The sequence below is a fragment of the Hippopotamus amphibius genome, chromosome 1, assembly GCF_030028045.1.
Source record: "Hippopotamus amphibius kiboko isolate mHipAmp2 chromosome 1, mHipAmp2.hap2, whole genome shotgun sequence".
Taxonomy (NCBI): Eukaryota; Metazoa; Chordata; class Mammalia; order Artiodactyla; family Hippopotamidae; genus Hippopotamus; species Hippopotamus amphibius.
The window spans coordinates 148,714,808-148,734,375 of NC_080186.1; the positions used below are offsets into that span (position 1 = coordinate 148,714,808).

Below are 19,568 nucleotides of genomic sequence, written 5' to 3' on the forward strand. Positions count from 1 at the left end.
CAGGTGGGACAACTTTGAGGCATGAGTTACAGACGCTGAGGGCAGAAGAGTACCCTGAGGTCCCCAGAGGGACTGAACCCCAGTTGCCCACAGCAATAACTCACGCCTTAATGCATCCTGTACTGGCTTTCTTTTCTTACTTCCCTACTCTCCTACCCTCCTGGGTTCACCGTCCAAATAAACTTGCACATGAATCCTTGTCTCAGGGATTCCTGGGGAACCCAACCAAAGACATCTTGTGCCTATGCAGATGAAGGTCACATGCTAAGGGTGGAGAGGAATCTAGAAGTCCTTTGATGAAAAAGACTTGAATGGAGCCCTTGATGCCAAACTTGGGCCCCTGCATCAGCCTCAGACTGACTTTCTCTGGACTTCACGTTATTTGAGAAAAATAAACCTCTTATGTGGGTAGGCTACCACAACTGGGTTTCCATGGTATGCAGCCAAATGTAATTGTAACTGAGAGAGATCTGGTGGAATTTTCAGGCGAGTCCAAGTCCATCCAGTCATCAGCTGGACATGGCTGCTAATAAAGCTGACACTGTGGCTATGTGATTACCAGCCCCTCACACTATATTGCACAGGGTTTGCTTACATGTCAGTATATTTAATCCTCACATTTTATGAGGTAGGTGTTATCAACTCCACTTTACTGAAGTCCAGAGAGGCCAAGTTCCACTGTTACATGGCTAGTTGGTGGAGTCAGGATTCCAAGTCCAGGGATCTTCTGCCGTAGGGAGACAGGGGCTGGCGTTCATTCTAAGGAGTTTGTGGCATTTAAGTAATGACATGCACCTCTACTTGTTCTCTTTGCCTGTCTCCTGAGAACCTGTGCTTTTCCATGCCTGCTTTCACTCCCATGGGACTGCAGACATTTGCTTCTACCACTGCTACTCCTCCCACTGCCACACCTCATCATAGACTTTACATACTAATCACAGGTTCTCCAAAACATGTGCTCAATCCTCTTATCTCTAGGCTTTGCTCAAGCTCTGCCTTTCCTAGGAATGCTTTACCTCAGAAGTGGGAAACTGCTGTATTTAGGCCCAGTGAGGACGGTCTGGTAACTGCATTCTCATGGTAACGGTGAGCAGGACACCCATCTCAATATGGCTTATAGCACCAAAAACATACTTGTAAAATTCAAATGGGTAGCCACAGTAGAAACCAAGTTGACTTCAAATTTACTCCTGTTTAGAATCATTAACATCAAATTCTACCACACGTAAAAATGAATATATCTCTACAAAAGACTTCAGACAAATGAAATATACTCCACTGAACATTTAATACATTACAGTCAAGTACAACTTTTTTTAAAAAAGGACAAAATTATAATGTAAGTATTCATTAAAATGGTAACCATTTATACATCATCTGAACCATATCAAATAACTCATCTACTTCTATGAAATGTGTTGACAACCTAGGAGTTTATATATGAAGCTTAGCACTTTTAACAGGGCCGGCCTCGGTGAGAAAGATTGTGTTCTTTTAACGGTGATTCAGAAAATCTGATATACTTGTGTCACAACAGCTGGTGTGTGGAGGCAAGGCGAGCACCCATGACTGGCTGGGCCCTGGAAAACAAGCATGCCATGCTCCCATGCTGCTCTGGGATACAGAATACAAAGTCTGAGCTAGGGTGAAACTACATGCAAGGCGTGAAGAGGACTGTGCCGAGGGGTTCACTGAGCCTGGAGGACAAAAGGGAGAGCTGTGTATTTCGACTTTAAAATACACGTGAAGCGAGGTGAAGAAGCCAGGAGCCTTCTCACAACCATTCCAGGTCGGCAACTCCCAAGATATTTATATCAAGGTAGTTGGTAGGAAATATAAATGCTTACTGGGCCAGACTCAAGAACTAAACTATCAGAACAGATGCAACTTTGAGGATAAGCTTATCAAACTGCCTATAAACAAGTGGTGTATCAGCTCAAAGGATGCCTGTCTGTCTGATTTCAGCTGGTAAGGAATCTCTAAAAACGTTTACATGTCTATTTTTGGTAACTTTATTTCACAAAGCCACCATTTCATAAGGACAGTAAGGTTCATTAAATCACAATACAAGACAAAATTTATAAATGAGATGGCAGAACTATTTCAATTATAATTTGTTGAGTAAAGGCATTTTCACTAACTATAGAATCTAGCAAGACAGAAGGATAATTACACTACCACTTCTGTCGAAAGACTGTTAGACTGGAGTTTAAGTTCAAAAGGTTAAGGATTTTACAAAAAGGAAACATGAGTATTAATTATATATGAAGAGTAGTTGATTAGCTACAGAAAATGTTAGTGTGGTTTTCCTCCTCTGAACAACTAGATTTAGAAAGTAATACAAGCTCCACTTAAATTTTGACCTACTTTACTTCCTTATCCATGGCACCTTAACCTGTAATACTCAAAGTGATTCAGTTACTTTGGACACCAAATTAAGTCACCATCACATTTCTAAAGTAATTTATCTAGGATACACTGGAGTAGCCTATACTTAACTGTTATATAGTATTGTGCAAACTACTAGGTTTCTTTTTTTCTCAATATTTCTTGTATTTTTCCAAAGTCCTGTTTCTCAGGGCTTTGATCATTAAATATGTCCTTATTAAGGTTCCAAACATCCATGTCTATTATGAGAACACGTGGGGTAAATCCATTCTCTTCAATGTGACAAGCTACCTTCTAAAAATGACCCCAAACCTGCTATATTGGGATAGGTTTTGAAGTGCTATCTAAAGATCTGAGGGACATTCAGGGGACAGACCTCAGGCAAGGGATTTAAAATTTTTTAAAATTTTCAAGAGAAACATTCTGGGAAGGGAAAAAGTGTTCTATAATCTAGGGCATGTTCAAGAGCCCTTGCTCTCACAGCCAAATGTATGAAAGCAGTTTTCTTTAAAGAAATACAGGTCTATGAGCCAAGACAAGCTTTGGCTAAATGATTGGTAGCTTTTGTTTGGCTCTGGAGGTTTCCATGGAAACAGCCTGAGAGACAGAAAAGGCAGCATTATCATCTTTATCTGTAATGCCATCTGATAAAACTGCACATTGATTCATTCATGCTATCCAGCGCAGATGTACTACTTCTGATAAGCTTCACAAAGGGAGGCAGGAGTTCTCTCTGGTCACACTTCCAATCTCCTGCCTTCCTCCATTTGAAACCTTAAATTAAAATCCTGATAAAACCTCCCTGAACATCTCCCTCAGGAACCTCTAGTTCAAGTAATGCTTCAGTAATCAGAAGCCAAATGAAGAAATGTGAAGCACATGGAGCTCCACTGCCAAGTTCTTAAAATTATATGATGCCAAGTTTACTGTAGCTGAAGAAATTATTCTTAAGAGTATTTACAATTCCATTATATCAGATCTCAGCCAGGCAAGAAATACTGTCTTAAGTGTTTATTATACACAGTTGAATCAGGTGGCATCATTCATAATTTTTCTCCCTCTTTATGTCTAGATCATTTGTATGCATGTGTATATATATCTATCTGTATCTATATCTATATATTTAATATGGTAACATACCACACACCATTATCTAATCTTATTTCAGGTTAGTGCTTCTCAGAAAGGCCACAAAAGCAGGCCTAACCTCAAAATTATACATCCGAAATACACAAAAATAAAAACCTCAACAACAATAAAATATAAACAAGACAAACAAGATATGGAGGCATGCAACCTTTAGCACCATATTTAAGACCACAGAGGGCAAGAGTGTTGACAGAGGTCCAAAGAGGAATTCAGCTGTGGGTTTCCCCCTGGAATGGGATCCCAAACACAGAACTGTCTCGTAGAGTCCAGTACTTTTAAAAAGGTAAAGCCTGAGAAATTCTATTAGCAGAAATGTCAAAATCCATAATTTACCAAGGACAGATGATTTGACATTGTTTCTTATTCTGAAAACAATGAAGACATTATTCTTTAGGAACAAATTGTTCACTTTTGGAGATCAGTTGGGAAATCACTGCTGGCTCAATGAGTTAAATGATGCCTTAGTAAGGTAAAAAGACATGATGCACCCCCACAAGGACCAATTTACTCATGGAAAGTATCTTACTAATGAGCAGTTAGCTCCCTGATATCTGTGTAACAATACAGACATGGTCTACACCGGAGATTCAACCTATCATATACAACTCTATGCTCCACCAGCAAGACATCTGAATAACACCCACACCTCTATGCATAGCAATGGTGTGGGAATACAAATCAGAGAAAAAAGTCTCAGCTTCGTCCTCTCCACAAAAAGGGACTCAAAGTCTAGGGAAGGGTTTATTCAGAAATGGGCTGAAGGTTCTTGTGGTTTAAAGGTGGCAGGTAAAAAGTCAGAGGGCTAGAAATGACTTTAGATATCATCTAGTGCAAATCCTTCATCTTACTGGTAGAAAAACTGAGGCGTCAACATAACTGGCAGTCCTAAACGATGGAAGAACCATGACCAGAAGAGAAGCCATGTAATTCTGGGTGTGGTACTTTCCCCCTTATGCTGATCTCTCAGAAAATCTCAACATGTGTCATTTACTCAAGCTTGGGGAAAACGACTGAGAAAGATCAGATAGTGAGTGAAAACACTGAATTTTTAGAAAGATTCTGCTAATAATTCATGTTCTGATGTGCTTAATGTTAAGGAGGGGAAAATCCTACTTATCTTTTGGTAAAAATGTTATTTCCTGCATGAAACAGGTTCTTTTTCCTAGAGCTGTTTTTGTAAGTACTAGGGTAGCTCACAGCTGGCAGTTTTCATGTGGCCCATCTTTGTAGCTAGAGTTCGATGCGGCAGATCCTGTATCATCAGGTGGGCTGAAATGACTGCTGTCTTGAGAATCTGTATCAATACTTTTGGTCTCTGACTGAAGGTGGACAGAAACCTGAACTGCTATCTCCTGGCCTTGTTCACTCAGGGAACCATCATCAGAATCTCCTCCTGGTGAATTACTCCGGCCCATCTCTGGGTTGATGACAAAGATGCCATCTTGAGCATTCAAGGCAGGTCTCTCTTTAATTCTGTCTCCCATGTCATCAGGGTCATCCACTCGCACAGCCTCAAACATCTCCTCTACAAAGGCCCGACAGTTTAGAATAAGGGGTGGCAGAGGCACGCTTCTTGCCAGTTCTTCGATATAACGAGCAAACTCCATGGTTTTAAATTGTGTGACTTTGGCGAGCTCCAGAGTCTTGGCCGAGGTGATGATGGGGATGCGTTTTGCGATCTCAAAGGCCTTCTGAAGCTTCTCTGCCCCTTCAGTTCGGAAGAATTCATTGATGGCTTTCTCAGTTTTACGAAGATGGCTGCTCATCATGCACAGCCGTGTGACATTCAAGATGAGAGTGATTGTAAAGGCAATGAGGCAAACAACCATGTAGTAGACACTCATGTCTCCCGAGGTAAAGATAACACGCAGGGTGACCGAGTAGGAGGCACGGATTGGAGAGGTGGTGAAACAGGTATAGAGCCCGCGGTCAGCAAAGACTACGTTGGTGATATTCAGGAAGTTATCAGAAACCAACCATTTTCCACCTGATAACCCAACAGAAATAAAAAAAATCACAGCATAAAGAATACTATTACTAAATACGCCAACTGCCTTATCAGTATTCCACCTCTTCATGAGAGTACTTAAAATCAACTCACCTATTAGGTTCTGCTATTTCCTTAAGTTATGTGAGAAAGGGCAATCTTACATGTTCAGAGTCAGAATTTAAATAGGCCTGGAACTTAAAAAAGCGAATCAAGACCTTTCTTCCTGACACTAATGATTATCATAGTTGCCTTTTCACTGTTAGATGTATAAGAAGCCTTTCAGGAAGACAGATGTGTCAACATAATGATAAATGACTAACCTTAAAAGGAAATGTTTACGTGTGTGTGTGTGTCTATACCACAATCTCTACCTATACATTCTCATACACTAGAAGGATGTGCCTCAGAAATATAAAACAATGGTTATATCTAGGGTAATGGGTTATGACTAATTTTTACTTACTTTTAACTGTTTACTTTCAATAATGAACTTATTTATTTAAGAAAAGACAAAAACTATTTTTTTAAAACCCCTACCAATTTAATTTGTTCAATTACTAACTGGCTAATCTGGCATGCCTCGCACATGTCAATTTGTCTTGTTAGAAAAGGTTGGTTGATGATAATGTCTTGATTTTCTGGCAAGAGTAAATGAAGCACAAGCCCAGAGATATGTCTCACAAGTGAGGGTAAATGAACAGCTTGGCAGAGAGAATAAACTTGCCCTTAAGATGCCTAGGCTTCTGTTTTAAACCTAAAACATGCTGCCTCTCTTCCACACAGGAAGGTATCTTCATTCCAGGAATGTGTATACAAAAGTATATGAGTATGAAAAACAAAGCACACTGACCACCCACTGTGATTCAACATCCTTTAATAACTTGGCTCTGCCTGCACAATTCTCACCTTTGTGCTAAGTTCTTGGTGTACTGTGTGCTTTAACTATGAAAGCCATTCAAAGATGGGATAGATGGGCTAATGTGGGGTGTAGCTATGAGTCCTAATGCCTAGAGGTGGTGTCCCAGAGGGGGCTGGGTGACTGCTTGGTAAGAACCATTTCAATGCCTAATCTTCCAGGTCTCTTTCATCCCTCAGAGTCTACGGGTTGGAATTATTTTAGTGGCACATCAGTTAGTAAGTACTGTGGATTGTGCTCATTCTTATCATCATCAAAATGTATCTAAATTCTATACTTATATATAAGAGCCATCACTTCACTAATGCACAAAGAGGAGGAAAACACATAGCTATCAATATAGTCATTATTTTATAAGCTTCTGGTCTATAACTTGGAGCTATGAAAAGGATACCCTGTGAATCCACGGTGTGATGAACGACATAGACTCCATTCATCAACCACTATAACCACAATGTAAACTCTCTAGCTTACTGCTGATAATAACTCAAAGATTTATGAACCTTAGACTAGACTGACATGCTCTTTAAACTCCTCTCACTTGAGATTCATAAAATTTAACCATTGTCCAGAGCTGTTGCTGAAAGCATCAATGACAGATGTTAGCGGTTTTCAAAGTAAAGGCAAAACAGGAGAATAAAACTGCCATTCCACTTGGCTGGTCTAATCCTAACTTAAACTTTGTTTATACAATCAGTCTGTAATAATCACATTGATTGAGTAATTCACATCTTAGATGTGTCTATAGGACTCTAGAGCCAAAGGAGATTAAGAGTCTAGTTCAGTGGATCCAAACAGGGAAACCCAAATCATGTTCAAAGTACATGTTCTGGGCACCACTTTAGAGATTCTGATTTAATAGGTCTATATTCTTAAGATGCTCTGTCCTTTCTAACATTCAAAGTCTTCAATCCCTTGGTGGCCAGTTACTCAGTTTGTAGAAGGTTAAAATGTTTACCATATACTTTAGAAGGAAGCACCATTTGTCTCCTTTTCTGCTTCTCACTCTAATATGAATAGCCAAATATCCTTATATTCCAAGAGATTAGACTATCTTTCTAGCAAAAAGTATAAAGGGGCCTTTCCTGAAAGTGTAGCTTGTGAGGATCCCAGAATTTAATCTTTATCCCATTGATAGAGATTTCTTCCTAAGGTGTTTTAACACAAGTAGTCTTCAAAAAAAATCTTTCTAACAGAACACTAATTAAAGGAAATAGTATTCTGATTAAGATGTGTTCACAGGTTCATAAACAGCAAAATCAAATAAAAAATTGTCAAAAAGTAGACCTCGGTCACATTATTATGATGTTTTTGTGTGTGTTTTTTTTAAGGCTGAGAGACAAAAAATACAAGAGAAACTCTTGTTTTCAAGTAAATTGAGGTATAGAATAGAAAAGAGAAATGAGCTGGAAGGGCTTATAGAGTACCCCCTCAGTGCCCTATTGATTCTCAGAGGGACTTAAAGTTTTATGCACAGATCTTTATAACCATTTTAAAGAACATCCTGCATTTCCTCCAACATTTTTAGTAACATTTCTGAGCAAAAAATTTTTTATTTATGATAAGTTTACTTAAGTCTAACCAAAATCCTTCTTGCTGATTCACACAGGGCCAGTAAACCATACTACTCACATTATAGTCTAGGGGAATGGGAGCCCTGGAGTTGTGCAGTGCACAGCTGTATGCAGCAACCCTGATGGAATCTACTTTGAATGAAGAAGGAAACCAGCTCACCAAGAGGAGAGAAAACAGCTCACCATCGTTAGGTGAACACCTTTTAAACTTATAACTATTCATTATTTTCTTCTTCTTTATTTTGCTTCTTTTGATAGGTATAATACCCAGGCCTTTCAAAAGTTTTAACTATTTACTGTAATACCTCACCTTAGAGATTTCTTGTTGAATATGCCATAAAACCAAGAAGAAAGAAGTAACAGGAAATGAGTAACCTTGATTAATTATACTCTGGCATAGTTACCTCTGCCTCTGTCATCCAGCTGCTGTCCTTTTGAGTTGTACCAATAGACATCTTCATAGTGGTTGACTGTGAGAAGACACTCGATTGAAACACTAGTTCCCTCTCTGGCTATGATGACATCATCACCTGAGTGGGAATCCGCTGAGAGTTCAAAACTTGGGAGAAATGATGCATTGGAAGAACTATGATTTGCTCCCAGTGGGGTCATTTTGTTGAAGCCTACATCTTCCAAAGCAAAAGCAGCTGGCACAGTAACACTCACCACTAAAGTGAATAAACAACTATGTGGCTTCATGGGAAAACGGGAGAAAATCTTGTTTAGATTTGGAGAACTCAAAAGCTTCTATATTATAACAAGAGCACAGTGGGTCATTGATTGCTTGGTACTGGAGTTTAAAAAAAAAAGGTAGATCCAGGTATATTTTGAAGTCTTCAAGACTAAAAGAGATGAGTGGAGACCAACCTAAAAGAAAGCCAGAGATAAAGTTTAACCAACAAAGACTCATAATGGAATGAAACTCTATGTTCTAGAAATAAATAGATGTGAAACTGATTAGAAACAAGTGGCATCAACGTTAGGGAGTGAAACAGAGAGAATACCACCTAAAAATCCCAATAGAGTAGGTAGAAAGAGCACTGAATTGGGGAACGGCAGAGCTAGATTCTGGTACTAGCTTTGCTAACTAGCTGTAGGTCCTTGGCAAGTAGCTGGGCTTGTTTTCTCATGTGTCAAATGAGGGAATGGATGAGACAATCTCTAAGGGCTCTTCTAGTTCTGAAATGCTGTGATTGTATTTCATTCTGACAAATTCCATGCAACAGGGAGCCAATGAAGGCTAAAATATTTAGCTTAATGATCTTTTATTCCAACCTGCACCATTACCATCTGCTGTTATATCAATAATGTAAATCAACTGGTACATTATAATCATAACCAATACTTAAAATTTGAGTAATCCAAGTGCACAGACTATTAGATATAAATAATGCAGGGCTACTTGAGGTAGTTTGTTTTAATATTAGAAAGAAAACTGCACTACTATATATACATAAATAGTTATTGACTTCCGAGGCTACAGACCTCCCTCTTGGGCAAGAATGTTAGACAAAAGAATCTTCCTTTAATAATCTCTTCAATATCAAGAAACAAAATACAGTATATTTAAAGTTTGTGAGAATATCAAATTTCTAACTAAAAGTGTATAAAATTAGCTAAGGGAGGAACTGATACCTTAAATGTCTACTTGGCAGAAATACAAACTACAGGGAAAGATTGTCAGACACATTCAGAAGAATAAAATATCATAAATAAAAGCAAAATGATATCCCAGTCTAAGAATCTATGTGATTATGATCAACTTCCTGGTAATCTGATTCCTCTTTTAAAATCACTGAATCTTTTTTTTTTCCATAAATTTATTTATTTACTTATTTATTGGCTGCGTTGGGTCTTTGTTGCTGCACATGGGCTTTCTCTAGTTGCTGCGAGCAGAGGCTACTCTTCATTGCGGTGCATGGGCTCTTTATTGTGGTGGCTTCTCTTGTTGCAGAGCACGGGCTCTAGGCTCGTGGGCTTCAATAGTTGTGGCTCATGGGCTCTAGAGCGCAGGCTCAATAGCTGTGGCGGATGGGCTTAGTTGCTCCTTGGCATGTGTGATCTTCCTGAAGCAGGGATCGAACCTGTGTCCCCTGCATTGGCATGCGGTTCTTAACCACTGCGCCACCTAGGAAGCCCCTAAAATCACTGACTCTTAAAGAAAAATTTCAACATCTATTTCTATAAAATATGGGATGAAACACCTAGCCTTATTTCTTATAAGGGCCCAAAATAATCAGTTTTGGAAATGACATTTACTCCCCTGTATATTCACATGAAAGCTGCTTGATCATATAACATAAAAAGATATGGATCATTGTACTTTGCCATTAAACTGCTCAAAGTCTAAATTACAGTAAGTTGTAAAAATCATTTAATCTTCATTAGCCCCTGAAAGGATGACTGGATGGTGACAATAATTTTCTCTATCTTTCAAATTTAAGGATGGACTATTTAGAGTAAAACAAAGAACTTCAGAGTTTGCTATCCATAATAGATGATCACATCTGCTTATTTCCATTTCCTTCCAAAACCCCACTAAAATGACACTAAAGGAAACAAAGCGTTTGGGCATTGGAGGGGATTATAGAAGAGATCTGATCTAACCTCTTTACAGTGACTTGCTCTTTAAGATTATACTATAAGTTAGTATGAGTCTCTATTAGGAGGGGGTGGAGGGTGGAGACAATAGAAATAACATTTATTACATGACTGAAGTAAGCCAGGTACTCTGCTAGGGGCTTGATATATGTAAGCTCCCAACTCTTTCACTACAACTGGCAGATTTGATTTTTGTCCTTTATTCTAGACTGGTGGTTCGCAACAGTGATAGGAAATGAGTGTGCTGAAAAAGTGCTCCAAGGTTTCCCCAGGACTTCCATAAGGAGTACCTGAGGCTTCATCCAAGTCTGCATTTCCCAAATTTCATTCATTTCTTCTACTGTCATGATTTTTTTTTTGTTATAACTGTGAACCAAATTATTATTATTTATGCTTTTCTTTAAAAAATTCATTATTTTTCTTTCATACATTTATATTAAAAGGAAAGTCTATCACATCTGTGGATAAAAATAACTGTACACATAAGCACAAAGCAAACAAAGCCATGTTATTAACTTCTAGAGATACTGCCATCTGTTGAAGGCTCTGCTGGAGGCCTGCTCTCCTTGTAGAGAAAACAAAAACAAAACAAAACAAACCTCCCACAATTCCACTTTATTCTAATACCACCTCATTTATTATTCTGCCATTCCTCCCCACCCCTTCCTACTACAAAGTTTAGAACCTACTATTTTAGACTAGCTGTATACTGAACATCTACTACGTGCCAACCTACTCAGTCTGGTAGAGAACACAGACACTAAATACATACAAAATACACTAAATGTTACCCAAGGGAAAGTACAGGATGCTACAGGAGCAGCCAACATGGAGAGCTAACTATGTCACAGAAAAAGTCTCCCTGAGAAAGCAAGGTGTGCAATAGGACCTGAGGGATAAATGGGAATTGAGAATGGAAGAGAGCCATCTAGGTAAAGGGACAGGGGGCAGGAGAAAAGCAGAAGGGTCACTGGTTAGACGTGTTCAGGAAAAAGAACTACAAATTGTGGTAACGAGAGGTGGTGTCCAGAGAGAAATGGGTTTGCTTCCTGATTCTGGTGGGGAGAAGTTTGGATCAACTGTAAAACTGGAGGTAGACTTTGGGAATTGGAGTGGGAGGCTAAAGTGAGTGAGGGAGATAATTGTTCAGGGTGAAGCAGTCAAAGAACTGAGAGGCTCAAAAGTGGGGTAGATCACCTGTGGGGATGCTGATGTCACCCCAGGATCAAGGCAGCTAAGGTAGAAGACACTGGAAATAGAAGACATAGACTCACTCTCCCTGCTCTGAGACGCAGGAGCTTCAGGAGAGTGAACAGTCTCCACATGAGAGGGCTGCGGGGCAATAGTGTCCTGGTGATGTTACTGCTGTGTGGAATCCCTTCTTCAAGCAGCTTCCCTAAACCTCCTCTCAAGGCCTGGCTCTTCTTCCCACATGAATCCAGAGTATACCCAGATGGCAGGATGGCTATTCCCTGAGCCTTGTAGTCCTCGCCATTACACCACTCACCTGGCGCTGGTGTATGCTGCTCTGTACTGCCAGGCAGTCTACTCCATCTCACCTATGAGCCCTGTAAGCACAGGGACTGTATTTTTTAATGCTATCTTTCATAACTAGCACATGTTCAATAAATACTTACTGATGAAGAATAGTTTAAATTTGATCAAGTATGTTATGGATCTCTGTAAACTGAAGAATGTTATATACAACAGGGACCATAATTATTCAGACTTACATGCATTTACTAGCACCTGTTATATTCTCTGAGACAGTAAGAGCCAATGCTAGTAATCTCGAAAGATCTTAAAGGCATAATGCCTAAGTGCATTCCTTGAACCAACCACTAACCCTCAAAGTCTTCATTTACCATCATGTCCTAGGAGATGATGGTAGGAGTAAAAGATTACCAAGTCCAGAGTTTCCAAACCAGGCTGAATATCTCAATTGCCTAGAGAACTTGTTAAAAATATAGATTACTGGGTCCCATCCCAGACCTCGTCGATAAAAACCTCTGGGTTTGGACCTTGGAATTCATGGTTTTTAATTAGCTCCCTGGGTGATTCTGAGGCAGAGGGTCCATGGACTAGCAACCACTAATAGATTTCCTCATTTCCTCTGCAATAGCCCTGCCTCATGGTGCTCCAGACTGCCTGAACACTTCCAATACGAGAGAACTATTACTCAGATTACATTCTGGATTAAGTTTACTCTGGAACATCACACTTGTAGGCCTCTGATAAAGGCAGGGTAGCAGAAGAGTTCAGGGTACAGACTGTGGAACCAGGTTTCCTGGCTCTGACTCTAAGTAGCATTGCAACTTTTGTTAATGACAATCTCTCTGTGCCTCAGTCCCCTCATCTTCAAGACAGGGAAAATAATAGCATCTATTTTCACAAGACTATTGCAAGTTCTGAATGAGATAGTATATAAAAAACACAGAGTCTGATAATAATCACTGAATATGTTCTAGTTATTATTGTTGATGGTCCTTTCAGGTGCTAAAATCTACACCTTGCAGCAAAACAATTTTTTAAGATAAAACACTTTTATTTGGAATACCATGAAACCATTTAAAAATGGGGGAAACACCATTAGGTAATTTCAGTCTTTAAGTTTCACACTCCTCTTTTTCTCATTGCAAATAAATATTTTACAATAATATGGATCAAACAGGCATTGTAAATGGACCTTGGAGCATGATATTACATTGTTTTTAACATGTCCTGAGTTTGTAGTAGAGAGCCTTTGTTGTGATCTACTGAGCCTGTGTTTCCCTTTTTGGAGCCCTGCCTTCTTGGGCCCAGGAGGAAGTCAACCTACTGGCTGACTAAGAAGAATCTTGTTCTTGAAATTTGGATTGAGACACTGTGGGTTAGGGCCATTTGAGGAAGAGAAGCCTTATAGGGGCCTGAGGCAATCAGGTTAGAGAAAGGACAACAGGGATGGAGGAGGGAGAGAGGAGACAGGAGATGGGGGCTGGAGGTGGTGGGAAAAGTTGCAGAGGGGAAGAGAAAGAGGGACACACACATGCTGCTCTGGTTCCTGACAGAATTCTACTTCCTGGCTCCAAAGACTTTTTTTTTTTTAAAGAAATAAACATCTTTATCTAATTTTATTCAAAAGTAAAACCACAAAAATGAAGACTATGCAAACAATGAAGAAATGGAGAAATGGTCAGGTGGGAAAAAAATGACTGAGTTCAGCAAAACCGGGAAGGTTGGGGCAGAAACAGCTAACTATGAGGGTGAGTCAAAAATTATCTGCACTCCAGTTTTATTAAAACTTCTGTTGCCCGCACTGTCTTATTAGTGCTTTCTGTTCAAGGCTACTGTCTCCCCAGTCACTGCTGTGCAGGTGTGAACATGTTACATCAGTTCATTTGTAACTGTGGTGAGAGCAAAAATGCATGCCCCACTTGTGATTTGCACAAAAGAAGAGCAGCGTGTAGTGATTTGTTTTTTTGTGGTCTGAGGGTGTGCATGTCCACATACTTTTGCCCACACTGTCGATACTCTGCAAAAACTTCATTTTGAGGTGTTAAAGCATGCTCCCTATAGTCCTGATCTTTCTCCATTGGACTTTCACCTGTTTGGTCCCCTGAAAGCAGCCCTATGAGGATGAAGATTCACTTCTGATGAAGAAGTGAAGATAGTGTGGCTCAAAGTTCAGCTCAAAACATTTTTTAATGAGGGAACACAAGAGCTTGTTGACAGATGGACAAAGTGTATTGAAAAGCAAGGAGATTAGGGACTTCCCTGCTGGAGCAGTGGTTAAGAATCTGCCTGCCATTGCAGGGAACACGGGTTCAATGCCTGTTCCGGGAAGACCCCACGTGCTTCGAAGCAACTGAGCCTGTGTGCCACAACTACTGAGCCCTCGTGCCTAGAACCCATGCTCCTCAACAAGAGAAGCCACCACGAGAGGCACATGCACCACAACAAAGAGAAGCCCCTGCTCTCTGCAACTAGAGAAAGCCCTTGCACAGCAATGATGACCCAACACAGCCAAAAGTAAATAAATAAATAAATAAATAAATAAATAAATAAATAAATAAATTTATTTAAAAAAAAAGAAAAGCAAGGAGATTATGTCAAAAAATGATGTATTTGTCTTTTGTAAAAGTTAATTAAATTCTACAGCTGGAGTGCGGATAATATTTGACTCACCCTCGCATATACTTCTCAGTGTGAGAAGTAATGAAGAGAAGTGTAATTGTGCTGTGAACACAAAAGAGATAGGGGGACTTCATGAATTTTAGGAATGCAATTCACTTATAAATTTGAGACTTTGCATAATATCATGCCTGCTATTCTCAATGGAGCAGCTGACATTTGGAGGCTAAAAAGAAAAGAGTTCAAAAATGAAAATCAAAGTGCCACCTTCCTGTAGACACTTAAAAAGGGCTATGCTATGCTTGTGGATGAAGTTACTTGGTAGAATTTTTTATTACCTTTCTTCAGCATGAATAGGAATAACAGAAAAGTGTGATATTTAAGTTTAATCTCACTCCTTTTTCATCTTTTAGGTATAGTAAAAGGTTAGCTTTTCTAGGATCATGAATAATCACAAATGTAGATGATTTTACCCTACAGAACCATTCTGGATATTGCCTATATCACTTAAAAAAGAAAAAGAAAGAAAGGAAAGAAAAGCTCCTAAGCTGTCATCCCTAACAGATTGCCTTGTTACTGTTCCTGCCAACTTCTGAGAGAAGAAATATTTCCTTTCTGTTCCAATTCTCAACAGAAGTAAATAAGGTAGTAATGTGGCTGATTTCCATTCTTGTGGCTCAATATTAAGCTGGCTGAGGAAACGGCTGTTTGCAGAAATAGTTCTGGGATAATTCAAAGGAAGGAAAAACACTGATGCCCAGATGGTATTGGTTTCTGCTCCAAGTATACTGGGATATTAATGGTTCATTCTCCATAATTAAATGTGTTCAAAGCTGTATTTACAGCTCATCCACTTTTCTCTGCCTGTGCTGTCACGCTTGAAAAATGGAGAAGTTCCCTACACGAGGCACACAAATGGTCAAAGTGGCATTTTGAATTGGCAAAGGGGAGAAAAAGGAAATGAAGAGCAGACTGTTAGCACTCCTCTATCTTTTCAGAGGACAAACATAAAGCTGTTCTGCTTATACTCGACCATTACTACAGGGATCTATAACAAAAAGGTTAGTAATACACAAACAGAAATCACCATTTTGAGGGTCATTTTCCAGACAGTTTCTAATTAAAATAACCCTTATGCTCCCAATAGTATCTTGGAGCCATCACACACCTCATCACTGGCATTTGGGCACTTGGCTCAAATGTCAGCATATTTTCTGGCACACTGAGGAACACCTTCTTCTGTATTTGCTGAAGCTGTGCTTCAAACCAAGGGTTATTTGTTATGCCCTTGACTTTGATCATTTTGCCATAAGCATTTGCTTGTGAAGCTACACAAAGACGTTGATATAACAAGCTTAGATTTATGATCACCTTGCCTTTTTTTCTCTATAGTCTGAACCTCACTGCAACCCTTCCTCCCCCAGTATCTCAAACTCAGTACACTCTCACCCTCAGATCTACCTGTCCAGCATATACATAGCTTGGATGACAGCCATACAATACAGTTCTTTCAGTTTTGCAAGATCAAAGCTACAGTATCATCATGGCTGTGTGGTCAGGAGCACGGACTCTGGAGATAAGAGTGCCTGATGCTATCCCTGTATAAAGCTGTGGGTTCAAGAGGCCTTAGTATACACATCTATTGAAAAAGGTTATTAATGGTAACCACCTCTTTCAGTAGTTGTGAGCATTAGATGAACTAATGTGGGCACATTTTGAATACATGCCATTATTATTTGCCTTCTCCTTCTCCTTCCTCCTAGATGTTTTTCAATTAAGTCCTACTGTCCCTAGGTCACAGTCCTTTTACCTAACCTGGGTACCACACCATCCTTTTAATTCCTAAGTGCGTCTCCTTAACTCCCACCATATCCCTTTGATGTCCCAAACACTGCTCCCCTCAGAATTGATCCTAAACACAAATCCAAGAAAGTCATGGCAATTTTAAAATCTATTGGTTATTTTCTTCTACCCAAGAGATAAGCTTCAAATTCTATGGTATCCATAATTCTCCAGGAATAGATTCATGTGTCAGAAAAGAAGTACCTAGATGGAGCCCATCTATGCCTGCATGCACACTAACTGCTTGCTAAAGGAATGAATGGATTTAGAAGTCAGGTTTGGTCTTTACATATCTGTCACTAATCAGCTATTATCTCTAGTGGTCCTAGTTTCCTTATTAACAAGCTGATTATCATTCCTATCTTTGCTTAAATCCCATAATTTCCCCAGCTTCCCTGTCATGGCTCAATGCCTTAACTATACTAATTTTACTCTCTATTCTCTCCAAATAACTTTTCACTTTAAAGTTCTGGTCCTAATTGTTTCTTTTGCTTGAAACTTCCTGTCCTCCCCACCAATCTTCCTGTGGAAATTTGCCCCGTTCTACAATATCCAACTTGCTTTTGACCCCATTCAAGAAGCCATCTCACCTAAGCTCTCACTGCTACCCTCTTAATTTCAGATGAATTCCTCTAGCACACTGGGTGTACTCAATTGTAAGACTTAATGGTTTCCTTCTTTTACCAGTTATCTATATGGCCAAAAGACTGTAGCTTACCAACGACAGTCTAAAAACAGTCCTTGGCAGAGGACTGGAGTCAACATTTTTAATTCAGACACTCATTAATGTGGCAGTCAGAAAGGGACCTGCTGCAGACTTCTTACTGACTTTTCAGTCTCAGGCTCTGGAAGTTAATGGAGAGATATGATAATATGGAAACACAGCTTTTTTTATTTTAGTGGGCAGAACACTCTACAGTGAATTTGATCTATAACTGGTTTTCTCAAACTGCAATTCTTAGATCACTCAAATCAAATTAATCTGTGGTGCTTGTTAAAGATACATATTTCTTGGCCCCACTCAGACTTATGAGGCCTGGGCATCTGCACTTTTACTGTGCTTGTAGTTTCAATGACTTCAAATCATATATCTTTTGATTGTCATAACCATACTGTAATTCAGTGATTCTCAAAGTGTGGTGCAGGGGCCTCTGGGAGTCCCTGAGACTTTTTTAAAACGACGTTCATAATAAAGCAGAACATTATTTGTCCTTTTCACTCTCATTCTCACACAACATGGTGCAGTTTTCCGGAGGCTACATAATGAATGATATCACAAAAGAGTGAATGTAGAAGGAGGTGTGAGAATCTAGCTGTCTTCTGCTAAGCCAGATATTTTTAAAAAACTTGTAAAAATGTAAAACAATGCCATTCTTCTCAGTAACTTTTTAAAAAAATATTCTTCATAGAAATACTATTTATGTCAACATATAATGAACTTATCATTTTAAATAAATAAATAACTTTTTGAAAAGCTGTTTTGATATCCAAAAAGGCATACTGAGGAACTCTGGGTGAGGTAGGGTGTGAGGGAGCTCTGAGCGAGGGAGGGGAAAGGGAATTCTGGGTGAAGAAGGGTGTGAGGGAACTCTGGGAGAGGGAAGGGGTAAGGGAAAAAAATGGCACATAAACAAAAACTCTTTAACGTTCTCAATGAGTTTTAAAAATGTCAAGGGATCCTAAGACCAAAAAATTTGAACACCTTTTGTTTTAATTACTATCAGCAGTATTTAAAGATAAGATTAAGACATAGTTATGTGGCTTATTAAGATTCTATTCTTAAACCCCCAAATCTATGCACTTTCCATTACAACAGAAAATCAGAGGAAAACCCCTATTTTATACTTATAGAGTGCTTTTAGTTTTGTGGGAATAGGCATTTTTAACAGGCTCCCAGGTGATACTGATGCCCCCAAATTTATGTGTGTATGCATGTATATATATATGTATTTGGCTGCCCCGGGAGGCATGTGGGATCAAACCCGTGCCCCCTGCAGTGAAAGTGCAGAGTCTTATCCACTGGACCACCAGGGAAGTCCTGATGTCCCTAAATTTAGAGGACCACCATCAAAGCAAAGGAAACTATCTGAAGGGTTTTAGGAAGTGACAATTATTATGTTCAGACATTAAAATGATAATTCTGACAGCATCAAATGGAAGACTTGGCTTCTTAAAAAGCTGGGTGCCTTCACTTCTCTGGGACTTAGTTTTTCCCATCTGTACAATGAGGGTGTCTCTAATGCTTTTCTTGCTGGCAGTTTGGGTTTCATGCAATCAAACTTCCCAAAGGCAACTGAAGCGGTACATCTTTCTCATGAGGGGTCAGGAGTAATCTAAGTCATAAATCACAGCATGTCACTCCTCTGCACAGAAAGTCGAAATCCTTGTCCTGGCTCATAGACCCTAAAAGATATGGGCAGTTTCAGTCTCTGGCCTCATCTTCCTCTTTTTGCTCCACTCACAGTGGCCTTTTTCCTTTTTCTTGACCTCAGTCTCGATAAGGCCTTTACACTTGCTATTCCTTCTGTTTCTAATAAGCTTCACCAGATCTTCAAAGAGTTTACTCTCCCGCTTCGTTCCGTCACTGTATTCTGCTTAATTTTCTTTAAAGCACTCACTACCATCATAGATAATCGTGTTTGTTGACTTCTTTATAGTCGGTCTCCTCCACCAAGCTATCAACCACTCGTGAGCAAAGCCACAGTCGCTTGTAAACAAGTGTGTCCCTAAACGCCCAGAGAAGCGCCTGTCAGGTAGGTGGAGCTCAGTAAAGAATACGGCGGCCGAACTCCTGCAGCCCGGCAGGCTTTCAAAAGGGCAGCAGATACCCCACCTTCCCTTACCTCGTACACCAACCTACCGGCCCAAACCCACAGCTCGGCGCCTCCACTGACCCACTCCCACCCCCCACAGCGACCCCGAACAAGCTCTCACTCACCAGACCCCCCGCCGAGCTCCTTCCGGCCGGAACAGCTGCTTGACCCGGAAGTTCTCTCGG

The 19,568-nt window shown here is 39.8% G+C and overlaps 1 protein-coding gene across 2 annotated transcripts; it reads right to left on the reverse strand.

The window, feature by feature from the left end:
* Positions 1-361: 361 nt before the first annotated feature.
* MFAP3 (microfibril associated protein 3) lies at positions 362-19,548 on the reverse strand. 2 transcript variants are annotated; one of them, XM_057730311.1, is made up of 3 exons: positions 19,509-19,548; positions 8,422-8,884; positions 363-5,524 (listed from the first exon to the last, which is right to left on the reverse strand). In XM_057730311.1, exons 2-3 carry the CDS (start codon positions 8,714-8,716, stop codon positions 4,731-4,733), a joined length of 1,089 nt encoding a protein of 362 aa, XP_057586294.1. In that variant the 5' UTR covers positions 8,717-8,884; positions 19,509-19,548; the 3' UTR covers positions 363-4,730. The 2 variants fall into 2 exon arrangements, with proteins under 2 accessions (XP_057586304.1, XP_057586294.1); XM_057730321.1 differs by lacking the exon at positions 19,509-19,548 and having other exon boundaries at positions 362-5,524; positions 8,328-8,429.
* Between the last annotated feature and the right edge of the window lie 20 nt (positions 19,549-19,568).